The 20892-nt window shown below is 45.2% G+C and overlaps 1 protein-coding gene across 1 annotated transcript in view; it reads right to left on the reverse strand.

Moving 5' to 3' along the window:
- Positions 1-16293, reverse strand: part of rhd (Rh blood group, D antigen) — a 48318-nt gene extending 32025 nt beyond the window's left edge. Inside the window, exons 1-3 of the mRNA XM_078237936.1 lie at positions 16008-16293; positions 11779-11965; positions 1387-1537 (exon numbers count right to left, since the gene is read on the reverse strand). Of these exons, the coding sequence (XP_078094062.1) occupies positions 1387-1537; positions 11779-11965; positions 16008-16149 (480 nt within the window). The 5' untranslated portion in view covers positions 16150-16293. The remainder of the gene's footprint in view (positions 1-1386; positions 1538-11778; positions 11966-16007) is intronic.
- Positions 16294-20892: the final 4599 nt, after the last annotated feature.

A 20892-nucleotide genomic window follows, 5' to 3' on the forward strand; every position in this document is an offset into this window, starting at 1 on the left:
CATGTTCTCCCCGTGTCTGCGTGGGTTTCTTCCGGGTGCTCCAGTTTCCTCCCACAGTCCAAAGATGTATGAGTTAGGTGGATTAGCCATGCTAAATTGCCCCTTAGTGTCCAAAGATGTGCAGGCTAGGTGGATTGGCCATGATAAATGTGTAGGGGTTAGAGGGATAGGATGGAGGAGAGGGCCTGGGTCAGATACTCTGTAAGAGAGTCAGTGCAGACTCAATGGGCCGAATGGCCTCTTCTGGACTGTAGGGATTCTATAATTTTATGAAAAGTATTTCCTGATTTTGTGCCGACAGGTCTCCTTGTTCTGAATTCCCCACGAGAGGAAATACTTTCTCCGACTCTACCCTCATGGGTCCCTTTTTTATCATCGCTCATTAATTGACCGTTTGCTGGAATTAAAGTAAGACCCGAGGCCCAACTTTAGGTGTGCCTCAGGCCTCCAGCTTCTAGTGTGCACCATGTGCATTGCTGACTCTACTTCATCGGAAAATGGACCCAAACTATATTTCCAGACCTAGAAGTTTTGCTGCAAAATGATTTCCTCAGTTAGCACTCAGCTGTAGAATTTCACTGATTGCTCAGTGGGCAAGAAACATGACCTGATGTGGTATTGGGCCACTCCAACAAGAAAAGTCCCTGAATTAGTCGACTCTATTGGGTAGCCAGAGGGGACACGATCAAATGGTGAGTAATCAGTGCTGGTTCCTATTCCTCTCCAATTACCCACGTACCTCTGACTGAAACAGTTCAGGTAAGGACAGATTTGAGCTTATCTGTGAAGCCCCCAGAGTCAATCCACCTGCCAGCGCTCTGCGCCTGAACTTCCATGGTCACTTAGATGAAGAACGTAGAATCATAGAATCCCTACAGTGCAGAAGGAGGCCATTCAGCCCATCGAATCTGCACCGACTCTCTGACAGAGTATCTTAGACAGGCCCAGTCCCCCGCCCTATCCCCGTAACACCACACATTTACCATGGCTAATCTTCCCAATCTACACATCTTGGGGCATGAAGGGGCAATTTAGCATGGCCATTCCGCCTAACCTACACATCTTTGGATGGTACCCAAACATCAGAATGGATCTAAAATGATGAGCAGAAAAGCCAGGAAAGATAACTGGAAAGAATGCTAGTCTGTGGGTAATATATGAAGTTGTGAGTACGAATATGGAAGTGAATCATTGTTTCCTGTTTTTACCTCTGCAGAAATAGTCCCAGGACAATGTCACATATAGGAAAAAGCTGACATACTATTTTAGGGAGCATTTGTAATAGATGGATTTTGCCCTTCTAAATTTTTCACTTGGACATGATTAATCTCTACATCAAAACCCACCGCCCCAGTACAGTATTTGCCTTCTCTCTTGTTCGCTTACCTCAAGCAAGTAATTCAGGAGCCATTTGTTAACAGTGAAACATGTCACCTCCAGGATGGTCATCATGAGTAACTGCACAGGGCTGGTGTTTCCCAGAACTGCTCCCATTGAGACCAGTGCAGAGACTGCACTCAGATCCGCATGGATTAGACTAAAAATCATAACAAGTCCCATTAGTTGTGACAGACAGACATAAGAATGAGCCAAATTCAAACAGAACCATTTGGGTATAACATGAAATGTGGTATCAGAGCTTGTTGACATATATCTGTACGAACCAAGCATCGTAAATATGTAGACATAGCTATATAAAATATCACGTTTTGACCATCAGTCTCATTTTTGGTTCCAAGTACACAGTTTTGCACCAATACGAAGCAGTTTCATGTGCATATCAATGCAAATATTTGCACAACCATTCAGGCCCTCATTTGGTACGAAGCTCACTCAAGGAAAATGGTGTGAGATAACAAAGAACAAAGAAAATTACAGCACAGGAACAGGCCCTTCGGCCCTCCAAGTCTGCACCGACCATGCTGCCCATCTGAACTGAAACTCCCTACGCTTCCAGGGACCATATCCCTCTATTCCTACCCCTTTCATGCATCTGTCAAGACGCCTCTTAATAATCACTATCAGATCTGCTTCCACTACCTCCCCCAGCAGTGAGTTCCAGGCACCCACCATCCTCTGTGTAAAAAACCTGCCTCGTACATCTCCTTTAAACCTTAAACCTATACCCCCTGGTAATTGACTCTTCCACCCTGGGAAAAAGCTTCTGACTATCCACTCTGTCCATACCTCTCATAATGTTATCACTTCTAGTTTGCTTCAGCTCTGGTACAAATCCACTCCAGTGTTTCGCATTTTAAAAGTGCCTGAGTAGCGAATTCTGCTCCTAATAGCAACACCAGAACAAAACCAACTGAGATTGTTCTTACTTTTGAGCAATCTGGTAAACTTGCCTTCAAACAACCGCACAACCTCAAACAGACCATTGTCCGCAGCAAACTACCCAGCCTTCAGGAAAACAGTGATCACGACACCACACAACCCTGCCACAGCAACCTCTGCAAGACATGCCGGATCATCGACACAGATGCCATCATCTCACGTGAGAACACCATCGACCAGGTACAGGGTACCTACTCTTGCAACTCGGCCAACGTTGTCTACCTGATACGCTGCAGGAAAGGATGTCCCAAGGCATGGTACATTGGGGAAACCATGCAGAAACTACGACAACGGATGAATGAACACCGCTCGACAATCACCAGGCAAGACTGTTCTCTTCCTGTGGGGGAGCACTTCAGCGGTCACGGGCATTCAGCCTCTGATCTTCGGGTAAGCGTTCTCCAAGACGGCCTTCACGACACACGACAGGGCAGAGTCGCTGAACAGAAACTGATAGCCAAGTTCTGCACACATGAGGACGGCCTAAACCGAGATCTTTGGTTTATGTCACACTATCAGTAACCCCCACAGATTGCCTCCTGCACTTGCAGAGTCTCACTGGCTGTCCTGTCTGGAGACAATACACATCTCTTTAACCTGTGCTTAATGCTCTCTCCACTCACATTGTCTGTATCTTTAAGACCTGGTTGACTGTAGAGATTCGCATTCTAATCAGTATTCTGTAACTTGATTTTGTGTCTCTGTGCCCTGTTTGAGAGCAGATTTCCACTCCATCTGACGAAGGAGCAGCGCTCCGAAAGCCAATGGCATTTGCTACCAAATAAACGTGTTGGACTTTAACCTGGTGTTGTCAAAACTCTTACTGTGTTTACCCCAGTCCAACGCCGGCATCTCCACATCATGACTACTATCGACACCGCAAACTGCTGGCTCGAAGTGGAGAGGATCTCCAAGTAGAGCGCGCATATCGACATCAAATTTCTACAAACATGCAAGAAAGCAGACAAGATACCGAAAGGACTACAGATCACGAGCCCACTCAGGTCAACCTATAACACAGACGACGCTGAGAGACTTTGCCGTTGCACCTCTCTCACCCTCCTCAACCACCTCATACAGCAGCTCTACAGCAAACGCCGCAGCCTGGAAACCAAGATAGAATCCATATTCTCAACTTGCGCTCAGGACGCAGACCAACTGCGAAACTCTGCCAAGCAGACAAGACAAAGGAACATTTTACAGCTCATCCGCTTCATCCTGGACCACAATATCTTCACCTTCAACAACCACTTCTTCATCCAGACACACGGAACAGCCATGGGGATCAAATTCGCACCTCAATATGCCAACATCTTCATGCATAGGTTTGAACAAGACTTCTTCACCGCACAGGACCTTCAACCGATGCTATACACTAGATACATCGAAGACATTTTCTTCCTTTGGAGTCATGGTGAACAGTCACTGAAATAACTATATGATGACATCAGCAAGTTCCATCCCACCATCAGACTCACCATGGACTACTTTCCGGAATCGGTTGCATTCTTGGACACACGCATCTCCATTAAGGACGGTCACCTCAGCACCTCACTGTACCGCAAGCCCACGGATAACCTCACGATGCTCCACTTCTCCAGCTTCCACCCTAAACACGTTAAAGAAGCCATCCCCTACGGACAAGCCCTCCGTATACACAGGATCTGCCCGGATGAGGAGGATCGCAACAGACACCTCCAGACGCTGAAAGATGCCCTCATAAGAACAGGATATGGCGCTCGACTCATCGATCGATAGTTACGATGCGCCACAGCGAAAAACCGCACCGACCTCCTCAGAAGACAAACACGGGACACGGTGGAGAAAGTATCCTTCGTCGTCCAGTACTTCCCTGGAGCGGAGAAGCTACGGCATCTCCTCCGGAACCTTCAACATGTCATTGATGAAGATGAACATCTTGCCAAGGCCATCCCCACACCCCGACTTCTTGCCTTCAAACAACTACACAACCTCAAACAGACCATTGTCCGCAGCAAACTACCCAGCCTTCAGGAGAACAGTGACCACGACACCACACAACCCTGCCACAGCAACCTCTGCAAGACGTGCCGATCATCGACACGGATGCCATCATCTCACGTGAGAACACCATCTACCAGGTACACGGTACCTAATCTTGCAACTCGGCCAACGTTGTCTACCTGATACGCTGCAGGAAAGGATGTCCCGAGGCATGGTACATTGGGGAAACCATGCAGACGCTACGACAACGGATGAATGAACACCGCTCAACAATCACCAGGCAAGACTGTTCTCTTCCTGTGGGGGAGCACTTCAGCAGTCACGGGCGTTCAGCCTTGGATCTTCAGGTAAGCGTTCTCCACGGCCTTCACGACACACGACAGCGCAGAGTCACTGAGCAGAAACTGAGAGCCAAATTCCGCACACATGAGGACGGCCTAAACCGGGATCTTGGGTTCATGTCACACTATCGGTAACCCCCACAGCTTGCCTCCTGGACTTGCAGAATCTCACTGGCTGTCCTGTCTGGAGACAATACACATCTCTTTAACCTGTGCTTAATGCTCCCTCCACTCACATTGTCTGTATCTTTAAGACCTGGTTGGTTGTAGGGATTCGCATTCTAATCAGTATTCTGTAACTTGATTTTGTGTCTCTGTGCCCTGTTTGAGAGCAGATTTCCACTCCATCTGATGAAGGAGCAGTGCTCCGAAAGCTAATGGCATTTGCTACCAAATAAACCTGTTGGACTTTAACCTGGTGTTATCAAAACTCTTACTAAATTTACTTCTTCACAGAGCAGTTTATTAAAACAAAATGTAAAAACCGTCGGGTGGGATTCTCCCAAAAAATTCTAAATGTTGAATGTGCGTAACAACTGGAGTAAAGCCTGCTGGGTCTTTTCAGCAGGATTCCCACACTCCTGGCATCACAATAAAAATCAGTGGGTGGGGCCTATTCTCGCTGGAGAAACCGGCAGCATAGCGCTGAGCCGGCCACTGGGCATGTGCCGATCTGTCAGCACCGAGATCAGCACATGTGCAGTGGCCCACAGTGCCGGCCTCCTGATCGCTGGCCAGGCCCGCGATCCCCGCATCGCTGAATTACTGACCCCCCCCCCCCACCCTGGCAGGCTGACTAACCACCACCACCACACCCCGATGGCCTCCCTCCCTCTGCAACCACTCCCTATGCAGAGTGGCAGCGGGACCCCTCACCCCCATTGATCTCCTCCCCCACCTGGGACCCCATCCTGGTGGGCAGTGCCAAGGTGCCCCCTTGGGCATTGCCACTTTGCCCCTTGGGCAGTGTCAGGGGCCAGGCTGGCACTGCTAACCTGGCAATGCCCAAGGGGCACCCCCCTCAGCCCTGACCTCTTTCTTGGAGGGCCTCGGTGACCCCCCTTCACTCCAACGGGTCAGGCCGCCAGCTCCCCGCAAGTAATCCCCACTCCTGGCGTTGGGGGTGCGACGGGGAGGGGACCAGAGATTTAAGTCCTGGGCCCGCTAAATAGATGCAAATGCTAATTTAATTAAATTATACAGCTCCGCACCGATTTCTAATGAAGAGCTGACGGCGCCCGGAGGCCATGGCGCCCAGCGGGGAGCCCGCTAAATGGCCTCCACTGGGTGGGCTGGGAGAATAGCCCTCGTCATTTGGATGGCGAGAGATGGCAGACTGGTACAGCCTGGTGCAGACTGGTACAGACTGGTGCAGACTGGTGCAGAAGGTGAAGTCGCATGGGATCAAAGGTGAGCTGGCAAGGTGGATACAAAACTGGCTCGGTCAAAGAACACAGTAAGAAGTCTCACAACACCAGGTTAAAGTCCAACAGGTTTATTTGGTAGCAAATACGGCTTTCGGAGCGCTGCTCCTTCGTCAGATAGAGTGGAAATGTGGCACATTTCCACTCCATCTGACGAAGGAGCAGCGCTCCGAAAGCTTATGGTATTTGCTACCAAATAAACCTGTTGGACTTTAACTTGGTGTTGTGAGACTTCTTACTGTGTTCACCCCAGTCCAACGCCAGCATCTCCACATTGGTCAAAGAAGACAGAGGGTAGCAGTGGAAGGGTGTGTTTCTGAATGGAGGGCAGTGACAAGTGGTGTTCCTCAGGGATCAGTGCCGGGACCTTTGCTGTTTGTAATATATATAAATGATTTGGAGGAAAATGTAACTGGATTGATAGTAAGTTTGCGGACGACACAAAGGTTGGTGGATTTGCGGATAGCGATGAGGACCATCAGAGGATACAGCAGGATATAGATCAGTTGGAGACTTGGGCGGAGAGATGGCAGATGGAGTTTAATCCGGACAAATGTGAGGTAATGCGTTTTGAAAGGTCTAATACAGATAGGAAATATACAGTAAATGGCAGAACCCTTAAGAATATTGATAGGCAAAGGGATCTGGGTGTACAGGTACACAGGTCACTGAAAGTGGCAATGCAGGTGGAGAAGGTAGTCAAGAAGGCTTATGGCATGCTTGCCTTCATCGGCCGGGGTATTGAGTTTAAAAATTGGCAAGTCATGTTGCAGCTTTATAGAACCTTAGTTAGGCCACACTTGGAATATAGTGTTCAATTCTGGTCGCCACACTACCAGAAGGATGTGGAGGCTTTGGAGAGGGTACAGAAAAGATTTACCAGGATATTGCCTGGTATGGAGGGTATTAGCTATGAGGAGAAGTTGGAGAAACTTGGTTTGTTCTCACTGGAGCGACGGAGGTTGAGGGGAGACCTGATAGAAGTCTACAAGATTATGAGAGGCATGGACAGAGTGGATAGTCAGAAGCTTTTTCCCAGGGTGGAAGAGTCAATTACTAGGGGGCATAGGTTTAAGGTGCGAGGGGCAAGGTTTAAAGGAGATGTACAAGGCAGATATTTTACACAGAGAGTAGTGGATTGCAGGGGCAGGTAGTGGAAGCGGATACAATCGTGACTTTTAAGGGGGGTCTTGACAAGTACATGAATAGGATGGGAATAGAGGGATATGGTCCCCGGAATGGTAGGGGGTTTTAGTTAAGTCGGGCAGCATGGTCGGTGCAGGTTTGGAGGGCCGAAGGGCCTGTTCCTGTGCTGTAATTTTCTTTGTTCTTTGTTCTTTGATATTCAGAAAAAAAAATGCATAATATGCAGTAGAAAATTTCACAGATTTAGTAATATGGATAAATAAACCTCATTGGATAGCCCACAATCAAGCCCAAGATCCAATGTTACACATGCTTCTATCTTTGATGTATGTCCAATTTATCCCCAGAAGTAGCAGCTATATTGGAGTCCTTCACCATGCCTGGTAGGATTCAACTATCCCCTTTATTGATTAGACAGGAACTGCAAGGGGATAGCACGTCAAAGCTAAGCTAGTCTGGCCACTGAAATCATCTATACAAAATGCATCCTTTGAACTCCCTCCATGTACAGCATACCTTTTAAAATCCCTGCACACACTTCCAACACTGATTAAATATCGCCTCACTGCTTAAAACTCTGCCAATTAAAAGTATTCCCACTTAGACTTTTTCAACTGCAAAGAATTCATGTATCCGGTACCAGATTTAGTCAAGTGTTTCTCATTGAGATTAAAGATTGCAGGTTCACTTTCTTTTTATTATACATAGATATGAGTTTAGCAGGAATAAAAATACCAGTGAGCCCAAAGGAATGCTGCAATTTCTCAGAATTTGACACTTTGCTGGAAATGTTTACATTTCATGCCTAAACTGCAGGATGTATTTGAATTCCTAGCGCAGTACATGCTGATTCTTTAATGCCAACATCCTATCGCAATTGCTCTTTTTATTCCTGTCTCCATACGTATTTCTATTTTCATCTTTTGTTCTTCTCTCATTAAATATTACATCCTGACCGAAACGTGGTAAACTTGCTTTTACATGGCTTTTTAAAGAAAAAATTTACTCCGTTCTTAAAGTTACAAAGCCATTGATCAGGATGGACCGGGAAAACTCAAATCCATTCCTTGCTTGCTCCAAAAACCAAACTCGAAATCCAATTGAATCCAACTCAAGGGAGACAAACAAGATCCAAGCTGACAAGATGAGGCATTGCACCCCATCTTGGGCTTGATCAGATGCTTGATCTTAGCCGCAATGATTCTAGACTGTCTACCAAGAAGAATGTGAATTGATTTCATTTTCTTGCTTGTGGCAAATACCTTGGCCAGAATTTTCCAGCTGTTCATGCTAATGGGATTCTCTGGTCCCGCTGCAGTGAACGGAGATTTGGCTGAGCGCCAAATTCTCCGTCCTTGCCTACAGTGGTGAAAATTCCGGCCCTTAACACTGCTCTTCTCTGCTTGCATTTATAACAATTAAAGAAAGCAAAACCACATCACACTACTGTGTGGTACAATATATAAGCACTTTAACAAACTGTGCCATATAAGTTAGAACACCATCAGTCTATAGCCATCCATCTGAGCTCTTTGTTTGAACCTAACTACAATATGGTAATCATAAGTGGCAGCAGTTCATATTGTCAGCGTACATGAAGAATGGTTAAGGACAATCCTTTGTTGCATAAACTCCTTCATGTTGAATGCCATCATTTCTTGATCGCAGACCAGGATCCAATCTAAGAAACAACAATTCTGACCAAGCTAATGAATAAAGCCAAGTACTCTGTGCCAAACTGCTCTCCAGCTGCAAGTCTAAATCATGTCCTGAATTGCAGCTTTGCTTTACAGACAGAAAAAAAACAGTAAGTTACATGACTAATTGGATAAACCACCATGGATGCAACAGTATTGTGTGCAACGTGAATGCATCAGCAGGAGGTTGAATGATTTCCTATTCTCATACACTCCACTTTTGTTGCCTAAAACTAAAAACAAGGCATCTTAACTGCGGCAAATTAAATCCAGTGTCGGGTAGTTTTGGCACATGAATTACAAATACAATTGCTAAACTTAGAGATCACTATGGCTTGGGTTCTGCTGTAAGCAATGAAGGAATCATCTTGCATCGCTCGGAGAGTCTTTTTGAGCTTTTCTACAGAAATTTATAGCTTGTAGAGTGTTTTATCCAGTCCGACGTAACCTCCATATGCACATAGCAAGGCAGCTCTTTTATCAAGATAGAAACATCCTCAGAAAGACATACAGACCATAAAACAAGAATTTCAAAGAACAGGAAATGAAATTTAAATCATTGCACAGGCTGCCAAATAAAGATTGTGATATATACATCTGGGATTAAGAGAGAAATATAAATGAGAAAAACAGGGCAAAAAAAAAACAACTTCTGCATTATTTTAAAATCTGCAACGTTAATTTTCTTCTGAGGAAATGACACTTGTAAAATTAATTTTTCAGGACCAGAGGTGTTCTTCACAAATCTATGGGGTGTGAATTTTGGGTAACCTCTATATTCCCACCATCACAGATTCTTGTCTAGATTCCATTGGCAAAGGATGAATCAGATGTCAAAACTGGACAAAGGCTTTAAAGTGACTGAAGCCATGGCTGACTTTGACTCAAACAAGATAAATGTTCTGGCATTCAGAGGAGCCGACACCTCATTATCTCTAAAGAGATGCTAATGGACCCTGTGACTGTAGAGATCAAATCCAAGGGAATTGTACAAAGGCCATTTACATTTCTAAGGCCAGATCTGGCCAATGGTGACTTCCTGCCTGACAGGACAAAGGACCCTGAAACCTCTGTTGAAATTATGAGTGGTTGAAACATTAACCATTCTCAAGGATCCAGATAAAGAAATGTAAATCATTTGTCCAAACCAAAGTGGAGGAGTGGGAGTCATATCACATGACCCTCCTATCTGGGAGAACCAGCTACCCTGTCTTGCTGGAGCTCCAAAGCTCAGGCTGCCATTTTCCATCAATCATGAGACAGCTCAGAAAAAGGGCCCTGTCCAGGTTTGATTCCCTGTCTCTCCAGCTGCACTGTTTCTACTTGAACTTCTGTACCAGTGCCTGCAAGACTAATTCATCCTTATGTGCCTATCCCATTGTAGAAGCTTTCTCTATTGGAACGGTGAATTATCCAGCATCAGTTTTCAACCTGCTAACTCTGTGAAATAATTCACCATTGATTCTGGACTCACGTGGAACAATAATTCTTATTTCCCTCTATGGTGTTTGTCCTGTACCAATTTCTTTTCTCTGTCTCACCTTTATTGTAAGGAGGGCACATCGCTGCTCTCCGCTCACATTCGAATGGTGCGCAAATAAACTCACCCCTTAGTTCATCCTATCTCACATTTGCTGTTGGGTCTTTTAAATAGAGAATTAGGTCATGCTAAAACTGAGGAGTTGGGAAATAGGCCACTGCTTATAAAAGTGGGGGGGGGGGGGGGGGGGGGGGGAATCAAAAACAATTTTCTGTTTATGGACGAATAGTGAGAGGAGAAATTAGGGCTGTTTAAATTAAACCCCCCCCCCCCCCCCCCCCCCCCCCGTCCATAACATAGCACAGCTTGTGAAGATGCAGTATCACTTCTAGATTTCCGCATTTAACTGCACATGTACAGATGCCAAACGTTGGTGTCAGTTTTATTGTGTAATAATGACAGGCGCTGACACCCATGTTGTTATTAGACCAGCAAATTCCAAGCCAAGATTACTCCATTTTTAAATTGTAGTCATACAAGTGAAGCTAATATATTCTAGCCTCATGTGCCAGAAAGAGCATATTTTCTCAGTGGTACAACAACTTGTTCCCAGTGTATTGCACAGCTGCCCTAAAAGATAAACCTGAAAGTAGAGAGACCGTTCAAGACATTTTAATAAGGATCCTATTGTGTGGCAGTTTCTGCAGATCCAGTATATGACTCATTTAAAAACTGCAGTCATAAATATCTCAGTTAACCATTCATCTATCCTGGTATCAAGTATATATCTCCCGGCTTGCAAAGAGCCCTGAGGAACCAACCTGGATTCACAGTCCTGGCTAGCTTATATACTGTTGAACTCCTAGGACTTCAAAGGTCTTGTCAAATCTCCAAGAAGCTCTGTGAAAGGGCTCTCCAAAATGGCTGCTGTAGTAATTCAGCCAAAAGCCAGTTTCCTGTGCCAAAGAGAAAGGTCACGAAAAAGGCAACACCCCACGGCTTACAGCGAGACAGTCTATTCCTCAGGATGTACACCGCCAGTCCAGGTTGAGCAGCAAGTTTAAAAGCCCCTCCCCTCCAACCGCTTCTCATTAGGTAAGCCTCTGCTTGCTCAATAAGGCAGCTCATACACCGCAAAGCCCACGGGAAGATCTATCAATGAGCCCCCATGTCCTTTGCGGCCATCATAACAGCTGCATTCTCAAGTAATCCCATAGAATGATTCACTATTCCAATGCAGTTCACTTCAGGTGACAGATTATGCTAAAGAAAAATACTAGACATAGATTGATTGGAGATATTCACATTCTGAACAACCGAATAAGTTTAAGGTCTTTTCTAATAATGAGGTATCAAGAAAACTTTACCTGACCATGCTTATTTGTATCTTTAATTTCTTAAGGTCAAAGTTCACACCTTCTAGGATCGTGGCCCACTGAAGTCCAAAGGCTGCAATGAGCAAAGTGAAGGCAATGCCGCTGTGCCCATATCGCTTGAGGAATGTAGTCAAGAAGCCAAAGCCAATAAAGACCATTGTGTTGACATCTTGAAATACTATTATTGAAATAAAAGTAAAAGGAAACTGCAGTCAAAACTGAAATTTTAATCATTGAAAAAGAATTAAATCATAATCTAAAATGATAGATGACCTTATTGGTTGTATTCCACTATTACTCCATTGAGCTAACACCTCCGCTGTAGTGATTACATGTAGTAGGTGAGGCCTCGTGGTATTACCGCTAGACTATTAATCCAGAAACTCAGCTAATGTTCTGTGGACCCAGGTTCAAATGCCGCCACGGCAGGTGGAATTTGAATTGAATAAAAAAAATCTGGAATTAAGAATTTACTGATGACAATGAAACCTTTGTCGATTGTAGGGAAAACCCATCTGGTTCACTAATGCTCTTTAGGGAAGGAAATTTGCCATCCTTACCTGGTTTGGCCTACATGTGACTCCAGAGCCAAGAACAAAGAACAAAGAACAATACAGCACAGGAACAGGCCCTTCGGCCCTCCAAGCCCGTGCCGCTCCCTGGTCCAACTAGACCATTCTTTTGTATCCCTCCATTCCCACTCTGTTCATATGGCTATCTAGATAAGTCTTAAGCGTTCCCAGTGTGTCCGCCTCCACCACCTTGCCTGGCAGTGCATTCCAGGCCCCCACCACCCTCTGCGTAAATATGTCCTTCTGATATCTGTGTTAAACCTCCCCCCTTCACCTTGAACCTATGACCCCTCATGAACGTCACCACCGACCTGGGGAAAAGCTTCCCACCGTTCACCCTATCGATGCCTTTCATAATTTTATACACCTCTATTAAGTCTCCCCTCATCCTCCGTCTTTCCAGGGAGAACAACCCCAGTTTACCCAATCTCTCCTCATAACTGAGCCCTCCATACCAGGCAACATCCTGGTAAACCTCCTCTGTACTCTCTCCAAAGCCTCCACGTCCTTCTGGTATTGTGGCGACCAGAACTGGACGCAGTATTCCAAATGCACCCAAGGCAATGTGGTTGACTCTCAACTGCCATCCAAGGGCAACTAGGGATGGGCAATAAATGCTGGCCAGCCAACGACACCCATGTCCAATTAATTAATACATAAAAAGACTTTCAAACAACTTCAATTAATTGCAATTTTGTTTCAGAGTTGGCTATAAGTCTGCACCTTGGCTATAGGATTCCTAAATTACAACACTTCAAAAGTACTTCAATGGCTATATAGTTCTCTGAGATATCCTGACATCATCAAAGTGCGATGCCAGTGCACGTTCTTTCCTTCTTCACTGGTGTGTGGTAACCAAAATATCCTTTAACATCTGCTCAATGCAGTTCCCAGGTTTCACAACAAAAATAGATGGAAGTAATTGATCTACACTAGTTAATACAGAATCTGTACTTCATTGTGACTTGAATATGCTGCAAGTACCAAAGTTAATTGTTGCAACGGCAAACACTTTGTGTTGATAATCTTCCACAATCTGGTGGGTTGGGTGGACATTAAAGATCCCAATGTCACTATTTAACGTAGAGAGTTCTCCCAATGTCCAGGTTAACATTCCTCCCTCAACCTAACACCACCAAAACAAACTCTTTCATCAGATTGTTAGATTTCACTTGTGCAAACTGACTGTTGGGTTCGCTTGTATGTGAAGTGCTCAGAAATACTTCCAAGAAGTGACTTGGTGATAAGTAACTGCAAATCTTTTACAGTAACATGTAACAATGCAAATGCGAACATTCAACGGAGTATTGTATTGTATTGTATTTTGCCTATGTCAAGTGTCTTAGTTTAAAGTCAAGATTAAGCTCAATAGAATACCAAAGTGACTTTTAAGACGAAACAGTTATGGGTTTCCCTTATCAGCACTGTCAGAGTTTAACGCCCAATTATTTTGACACTGGAACTGGTGGCTTGGCTTTATCGTATCTTAAGAGTTGCTGCTGTGAGCTACTGATCTTGATAGCCTCACCCAAACATATTGCATCAGGACAGTCAGAACACAACGTTCAAAGGTTTCCATTTACTCCTGGGTTTAAGACACATTCACTTGTGCATTTTACCTTTGTTGCCCACAGTGACGAGTAACAAAATATACTCTTACAGATGAATTATGTTTCAACAAAATTGTTTTAAAATCACGCCACTAGTTATCAAGCCAACACCAAAATGCTAACATTTGGGCTTGAGTATATAAAAATATGTAAAAGCATCTTAAATCCTGCTTGAATTACCATAAATTTTCCCGATTGTCTTTTAAATATAACTGGGAGAAAATTCACATTCCATAGTGATCTGGCTTGTCGGTGACATGTTGCTTTACAGAACACACCATGAAACATGTAATTTACCGAAAATTACTGGGCAATATGACTCAAATCATCTGAGTTTGGTTCCCGTGTTTTATCCTATAGTAGTTAACGTTTGCGTTCTAGTTTATAAATAATTCTAGTCACTGGAGATCATGGCTCACTTTATTTAATTATATACACGTTGTAGTTTTCTTTAACTAAACTGAAGGGATTAAATAATTAATGTAAGGAAATATCCCAAGGCACTTCACAAATGTAACACTTTCACTAATTCAAAAGTTAATAATATATTCAGCTAACGTGCGATTTTCCTTCTGTATTGATATTGTGGATTGAGAATTATTGCTGGAATACGATATATTACCCTCCTTTGTAATGGTAGAAGCACAAAGAAAATGAGCAATCAGATGGTGCAGGAAGTTTTTCTCCAGTAAGGTCTTCAAAGTAACAAATTGCAAACAAAGTTTTTGCCTATGATTCAGAACTTTTTTTTTTCATTCAGGCTTCGCTGGCGAGGCCAACATTTGTTGCCCATCCCTAACTGCCCTTGAGAAGGTGGCGGTAACGTGAAAAATTCATTTAGTCATACACTGGGGGATACTTTGGGTTACTCCCCAGAGTAAGTGGCAAGAAATTAGTGGGTGAGCCATGCAGTGATGCACCTTTTACTAAACGTCACTCACAGAAGGTATGAAGTGTAAAGAAATCTTACAGAAGGGGGAAAATAACTTTAAAACGAAGGGGAAAGGAAATAAGTGGAAATAGAAAATACCAAAAGTGAAATTTTGCTGATGTTACATAAAAATAAACTTGGGGCATCACTGCATTAAATCACCCTATTGAATGGCACCTTTGTCAGGCAATTCTGAAGTTCAGGAAATGTCATCTCGATCTCTGTATCTTCAATTTGTCGCTTTCATTCTGAAACTAAAATCTTCCTTCATCATAGAATCCCTACAATGCCCATTCGGCCCATCCAGCCTACACCGACAACAATCCCACCCAGGCTCTATCCTCGTGACCCCACGTATTTACCCTACTCGGCCCCCTGACACTAAGGGGCAATTTAGCATGGCCAATCAAACAAACCTGGATATCTTTGGACTGTGGGAGGAAACCGGAGCACCTGGAGGAAACCCATGCAGACACGGGAAGAATGTGCAAACTCCACACAGCCAGTCACTCAAGGTTGGAATTGAACCCAGGTCCCTGGCGCCATGAAGCAGCAGTGCTCACCACTGTGCCGCCGTGCCATATTCACTAATTACAACGTAAAAGTGGCCATAGGCCTAAAACAGAAAGCACCATTTTAACACAGCTCACAATTAAGTATCTTTTGCCCAGAGCAACCAGCTTTTTAAATTTTTCCTGTATTTCTGATGCATATGACTAGAAAACATTCAATCATTCCCCACTGTTTACTGAATGGCTTGCAATAATTCTACAAATGTACCTATAGATGTAGAGAACATCTTTGTTACAATGAGCTTCACTCATAGTAGGCTCAATTTATTGAAGATCTGTTAGTGATTAAGTGATAGCGAAAGACTATTTGCAGACTGTTCGAGCACTGCCTTCTGACATTGAAATCCAAAGCTAACTTGGACAGTATGGTTGAAAGTTCCTTGTGCCTCACCGTTATGAAGGTTCCTGCATGAAACTAAGTCTCGCTAGGCACAATCTATTTCCTATTGGGTGGGAATTAACTCCATTAATCTTTAAAAACAAACATACACTCAACATTTTGATTGCTACGGGAAATAGTTTTAAGCACACTTACCTGGGTATGTGGCATAGTATTTCTTTGGACTATCTCCACTGTAATCAGAAAACAATGCAAATAGTACTATAATTATGCATTGTAAAAATAAAGCCAGGAGTGTAAAGCTAATCCTGATGCTTGGAGCTAGTTTCTGCGACATTGTGGCTTTTCTAAAAATTTTAGGAACTTTCTCCTATCAATTAAATATTAATAAAACAAGAATAAAGTCCTAGTATTTGTTCAGCTTGCAATTAAGCAGTCACGGGCAAAAGCTGCTATCAGATCAATTCCATTGGACACACCTATATCTTCAAGGTGCTATGACTTAATAAGATGCAAAGCTACCAATCACATTGGCCTGATCAACTTGCCGGCAACATATATTTCCCACCACCTTTAAGAGCTTTTTCAAACTATTCTTCATGTTAAACCTCTTCTTTAATATCTGTCGGTACACATTTATATTTGACTTTCCTCTGCAATTCCACATGCTTTTACTTGGGGCAGCACAGAGGCACAGTGGTTAGCACTGCTGCCTCACAGCGCCAGGGACCCGGGTTTGATTCCTGGCTTGGGTCACTGTCTGTGCGGAGTTTGCACGTTCTCCCCGTGTCTGAGTGGGTTTCCTCCGGGTGCTCCGGTTTCCTCCCACAGTCTGAAAGACATGCTGACTCGGTGCATTGGCTGTGCTAAATTCTCCCTCAGTGTACCCGAACAGGCGCCGTAGTGTGGCGATTAGGGGGATTTTCACAGTAACTTCATTGCAGTGTTAATGTAAGCCTACTTGTGACACTAATATTTAAATTTTTAAAAGTTTAAACTTTTCATTGAGTTTGAAAACGTCCATTATCCGTGCGGCAATTATCCATCTTCCTGATTGGCCACCAGGGTATTATTTTTAGGAGAAAAAGTGAGGCTCTGCCTCCCTGCACGCACAGCTACGGGTGAGTTCCTCCGATATTTCATATAGATCTCAGAGCCCAACAAACATTGGAAAAGATGTTCCTCTCACTGCTGCCCCATTTTTAGATGTAAACAGGCTGGAAAACAACCAAAGCAAAATGACAACTGACTTCTGGAGGTTTGCCCATTCCCAATTCAGATAGCCAGGGATCCCACACCAAATACACAGACGCCTAATTCAAATTTTTGAATGATCATCTTTTTTTCATTCATTCATGGGATATGGGTGTCACTGGCATTTATTGCCCATCCCTAGTTGCCCGAGGACAGTTGAGAGTCAATCACATTGCTGTGGCTCTGGAGTCACATGTAGGCCAGACTTTGTAAGGATGGCAGATTTCCTTCCCTAAAAGACATTAGTGAACCAGATGGGCTTTTTGCAACAATGGTTTCATGGTCTTCATTAGATTCTTAATTCCAGATATTTTTTATTGAATTCAAATTCCACTATCTGCCATGGCGGGATTCGAACCTGTGTCCCCAGAACATTAGCTGAGTTTATCATGCTGTTTGGGCCCCCCATGCCTTTTTCACATCCATCAGCACCACTGCCACTTCCGAGGAAGGTTGCCGTGTATGGCAATATTTTAAAGGGATCCTTAACTGCAAGAAAGGTCTGGCTGAAATTTCTCTTCATGTCTCAAGGGTTTTGAACCCTCCTAGCCTCAAAAAAGTTCATTGTCCTGCTGTGTGTGTTTGTCAAATTTCCTGTCAGAGAAACCTGCTCTTCTGCATAGGGGCTGATGTTTCAGCCCTCCCCCTTTCAGATGCTGCCCCAGGGGAATCTCTGCCCTCTCAGATGGTAAGCTGCCTTTTAGCAGCATGAAGAGTATTGACAGCTCCCTGCTCGGAGCCCCAGATCCTTTGATGAAGCAGTGGCCCCGCCCAATTTGCACCCCAGACTAAAATCTCCAGTAAATTAATTTATAATCCCTTGATCATTCAAGCAAATAAGATGCCTTGGGAAACAGCACACAATGGCCAAATGCCAGTAGCAAGAACATCTGCCCATTACTAATTGCAAAGGTACAAGTGGTGATGCGTGTCTGTTTCAAATGAAGTTCATGTAGTTCAGTGTTCTTTCATGTTATAATTCATCGAAGATGGAATGGTTTGCTTCTCTTCCCATATTCCTGTCCTTTGACTGTCAGCAATAATCCTGGTGAACCAAAGGAACAACACGAAGGAACTCATAACATCCGTCGGAAAAAGGATTCCTTGCACGAGAGGGCAGAGTTTTCCAATCCGGAGATCTAAGTGCAGTGGAAGGATTGTGCCGCATGTTTCCTGCTGGGTGGCATGGTGGGAAATTGTGCCCGATTTTGTGCTGGAAGCTCATTAGTTATGCACTGATGAGTCGCTCTCCAAATCACATGGTGGGACAAGAACTAATTCAACCCACCGTTACCTAATGGGGTCGAAGGTCCGAGCGCCATTTTTGAACATCACCTGAATATACACGTTACTTTCAGCAGGCCAACCAGGTGCAGGAAACCTCTTGGCATGGCCCCACCAAAAAAAAAAAGCTGCTCCCAGTTTCAGCAATGACCCCATTTGAGGCCCTCATCTATGGAGTCCTCCAGCACCAGGATGTCCACTATCCGAGGGATGACTCCAGGGGCCCACCAGCCTCAGCTTGCTGGCCTGTGAGGCAGTTACAACAGAGGTCAGTTCATCGGGCACTCACTCAAGAAATGCCATCCAGTGCAGGGAGAAGATGAATGATCTCATCCGCTCCGCCAGGGTAAGTCAACCTTCAGTTCTCTCTTATTTCACATGCTCATAATGGCAGTATGCACTCAAAGGGTTACACAATACTGTCAGGGTAGATAGACACCATCACTTATTGTCTCATGGGCACTTTAACATTACCAACATCACAGCTATCGTGCTGCGTCACCTCCACCCTCAGCCCTTAAGGAAGGGCTCAGCACATAGAGCAGGCATACACATTTCCCAACCTCTCCTCCATCTCTTCTCATCGCGTTCCATTCATCTTCGTGCAGATCAAGCTCAGCCACAACCACAGGGTGATATCACAGACAGCAGGAGGCACGACAGACATCCAGAAACTGTCCCAGTTTGAGGAGGATATTGCTGAGCCACTGGGTAAAGTCAAAGATCACTCCTGTAGGGTAGGCGAGATCAGCCTTTCCCAGAAAGCCAGTATGAATGAGCCCTCCATGAGTTGGTTACATCCTAATAATCACAGTGAGTGGCCCACAATACCTACTTATAAACAAATTCTATCTTTTCTCTCTTACAGGAACCAGCAGAGCCAGACAGATCACAGACCAACCACAAGCCCCAGTCCTCAAGCCCCCTCAGAGCAGGATGAAGACACATCACTGTTCTCCTGCACTCTCGCCAGTGCAGACACACACTCTCCAGTGCGTCATTGACCCAGATTAGGCTTGGGGTCACATTCTGGGGAACACCTCACTGACACGTCTCCAAAGCATTCAGAGGCGGTGACAGCCCAGATTTCTGGCTCTCGGAGGATTGCTGCTTTCTGGCACCTGCTGGGTCAGAGTTGGATGATGAACCTTTGCACGTGGTTTGTCTTGAAGATGCTGGAGATGCAATGACAGGCAGCAGAAAATCAGGTAAGGTTGCAAGAGGCTATTGACAGACTAGAACGAAGGATGGGGGAGTCTGTCTGCGTCCAGTTTGATGTTGGGGCTCTGACAAGTGACTGCCCTGAGGTCTCCATTGGAAGGGTGGTGGCTACCTTGGAAACCTTGGTCCAGCAGAACCTGCCAGATTTGCACTCGGATCTGCACTCGATCGTTATCGACATTGGTGCCTATGTGTGCCCATTAGTAGCTCAGCGAAGAGGAGGGCGAGGTACCTGATCTTTCTCCAGGGACCCCTTCTCCTCAGGGGGCAAAATTCTCTTAAGCTCCCGCTGGTGGGTTCAATGGTGGGTAGAGGGGCAGGGGGAATGGGGATGGAGAATTCAGCATGAGACCCAAAAATTGGCTTGAAGGCGGCACGGTGGCACAGTGGTTAGCACTGCTGCCTCACAGCGCCAGGTTCAAATCCGGCCTTGGGTCACTGTATGTGTGGAGTTTGTACATTCTCCCCGTGTCTGTGTGGGTTTCCTCCAGGTGCTCCGGTTTCCTCCCATGGGATAGGGCCTAGTTGGGATTGTGGTCCATGCAGAATCGATGGGCCAAGTGGCCTCCTTCTGCACTATAGGATTCTATGATTCTTTACACAGGTGTGAATTTACAGCGAATTCTTCCGCTGGTGTTCAGCATGGTGGATCGGGAAACTCGCCAGAGGCCAGCATGAACCTCATTTACATCCCAATAATGGTTGTGGATGAAGATTCGACCCTCCCCCCCATGCCTGATTCCCCGGCGCGAAAGCACGCCGGTGCGAAACAAGTCTGGAACAACGTGGTGTACAGATGTTGGGACCCACCTGAACCATGCCTGGCGCTGTGTTTGGAGTTTAGGATGGTGACTGCCAGCAACAGTGGATGGGGTGGGGGGGTTGGGTGGGGGGGGGGGGGGGGGGGGGGATACATCTGCCAGGGGACCTCCCAGATTTGGTGTCTTGGAGGGGGATCCATCCTTCAGCCTCAGAATGTTCCTGGAGCTCCTTCTTTGTTCTTAGGGATTCCATCTTCTGGCCTCAGAGTGCTCCCAGAGATCCATCTTCATTTTCAGTCGATCCCACCTTCTTCTGTGCGCCTTTTCAATGCCGCGCCCAGATTGGTGGAATACACGCCATTAGGCCTGCCTCGCAATATGGCGCAAAACACCCACTTGCATAATTAATGAGGTCAGGGCCAGAAGATTTAGCGTGTTTTCCCATCTGCAACGGGAATCACTCCACGTTCCCGTTCACTGCCATGGGACTTAGTCCCCAGATGGGAGAATTCTGACTACGCAGGGGCCCACGGGCATTCATAGGGAGAAGGACCAGCAGC

The sequence above is a fragment of the Mustelus asterias genome, chromosome 21, assembly GCF_964213995.1.
Source record: "Mustelus asterias chromosome 21, sMusAst1.hap1.1, whole genome shotgun sequence".
NCBI classification, from domain to species: Eukaryota; Metazoa; Chordata; class Chondrichthyes; order Carcharhiniformes; family Triakidae; genus Mustelus; species Mustelus asterias.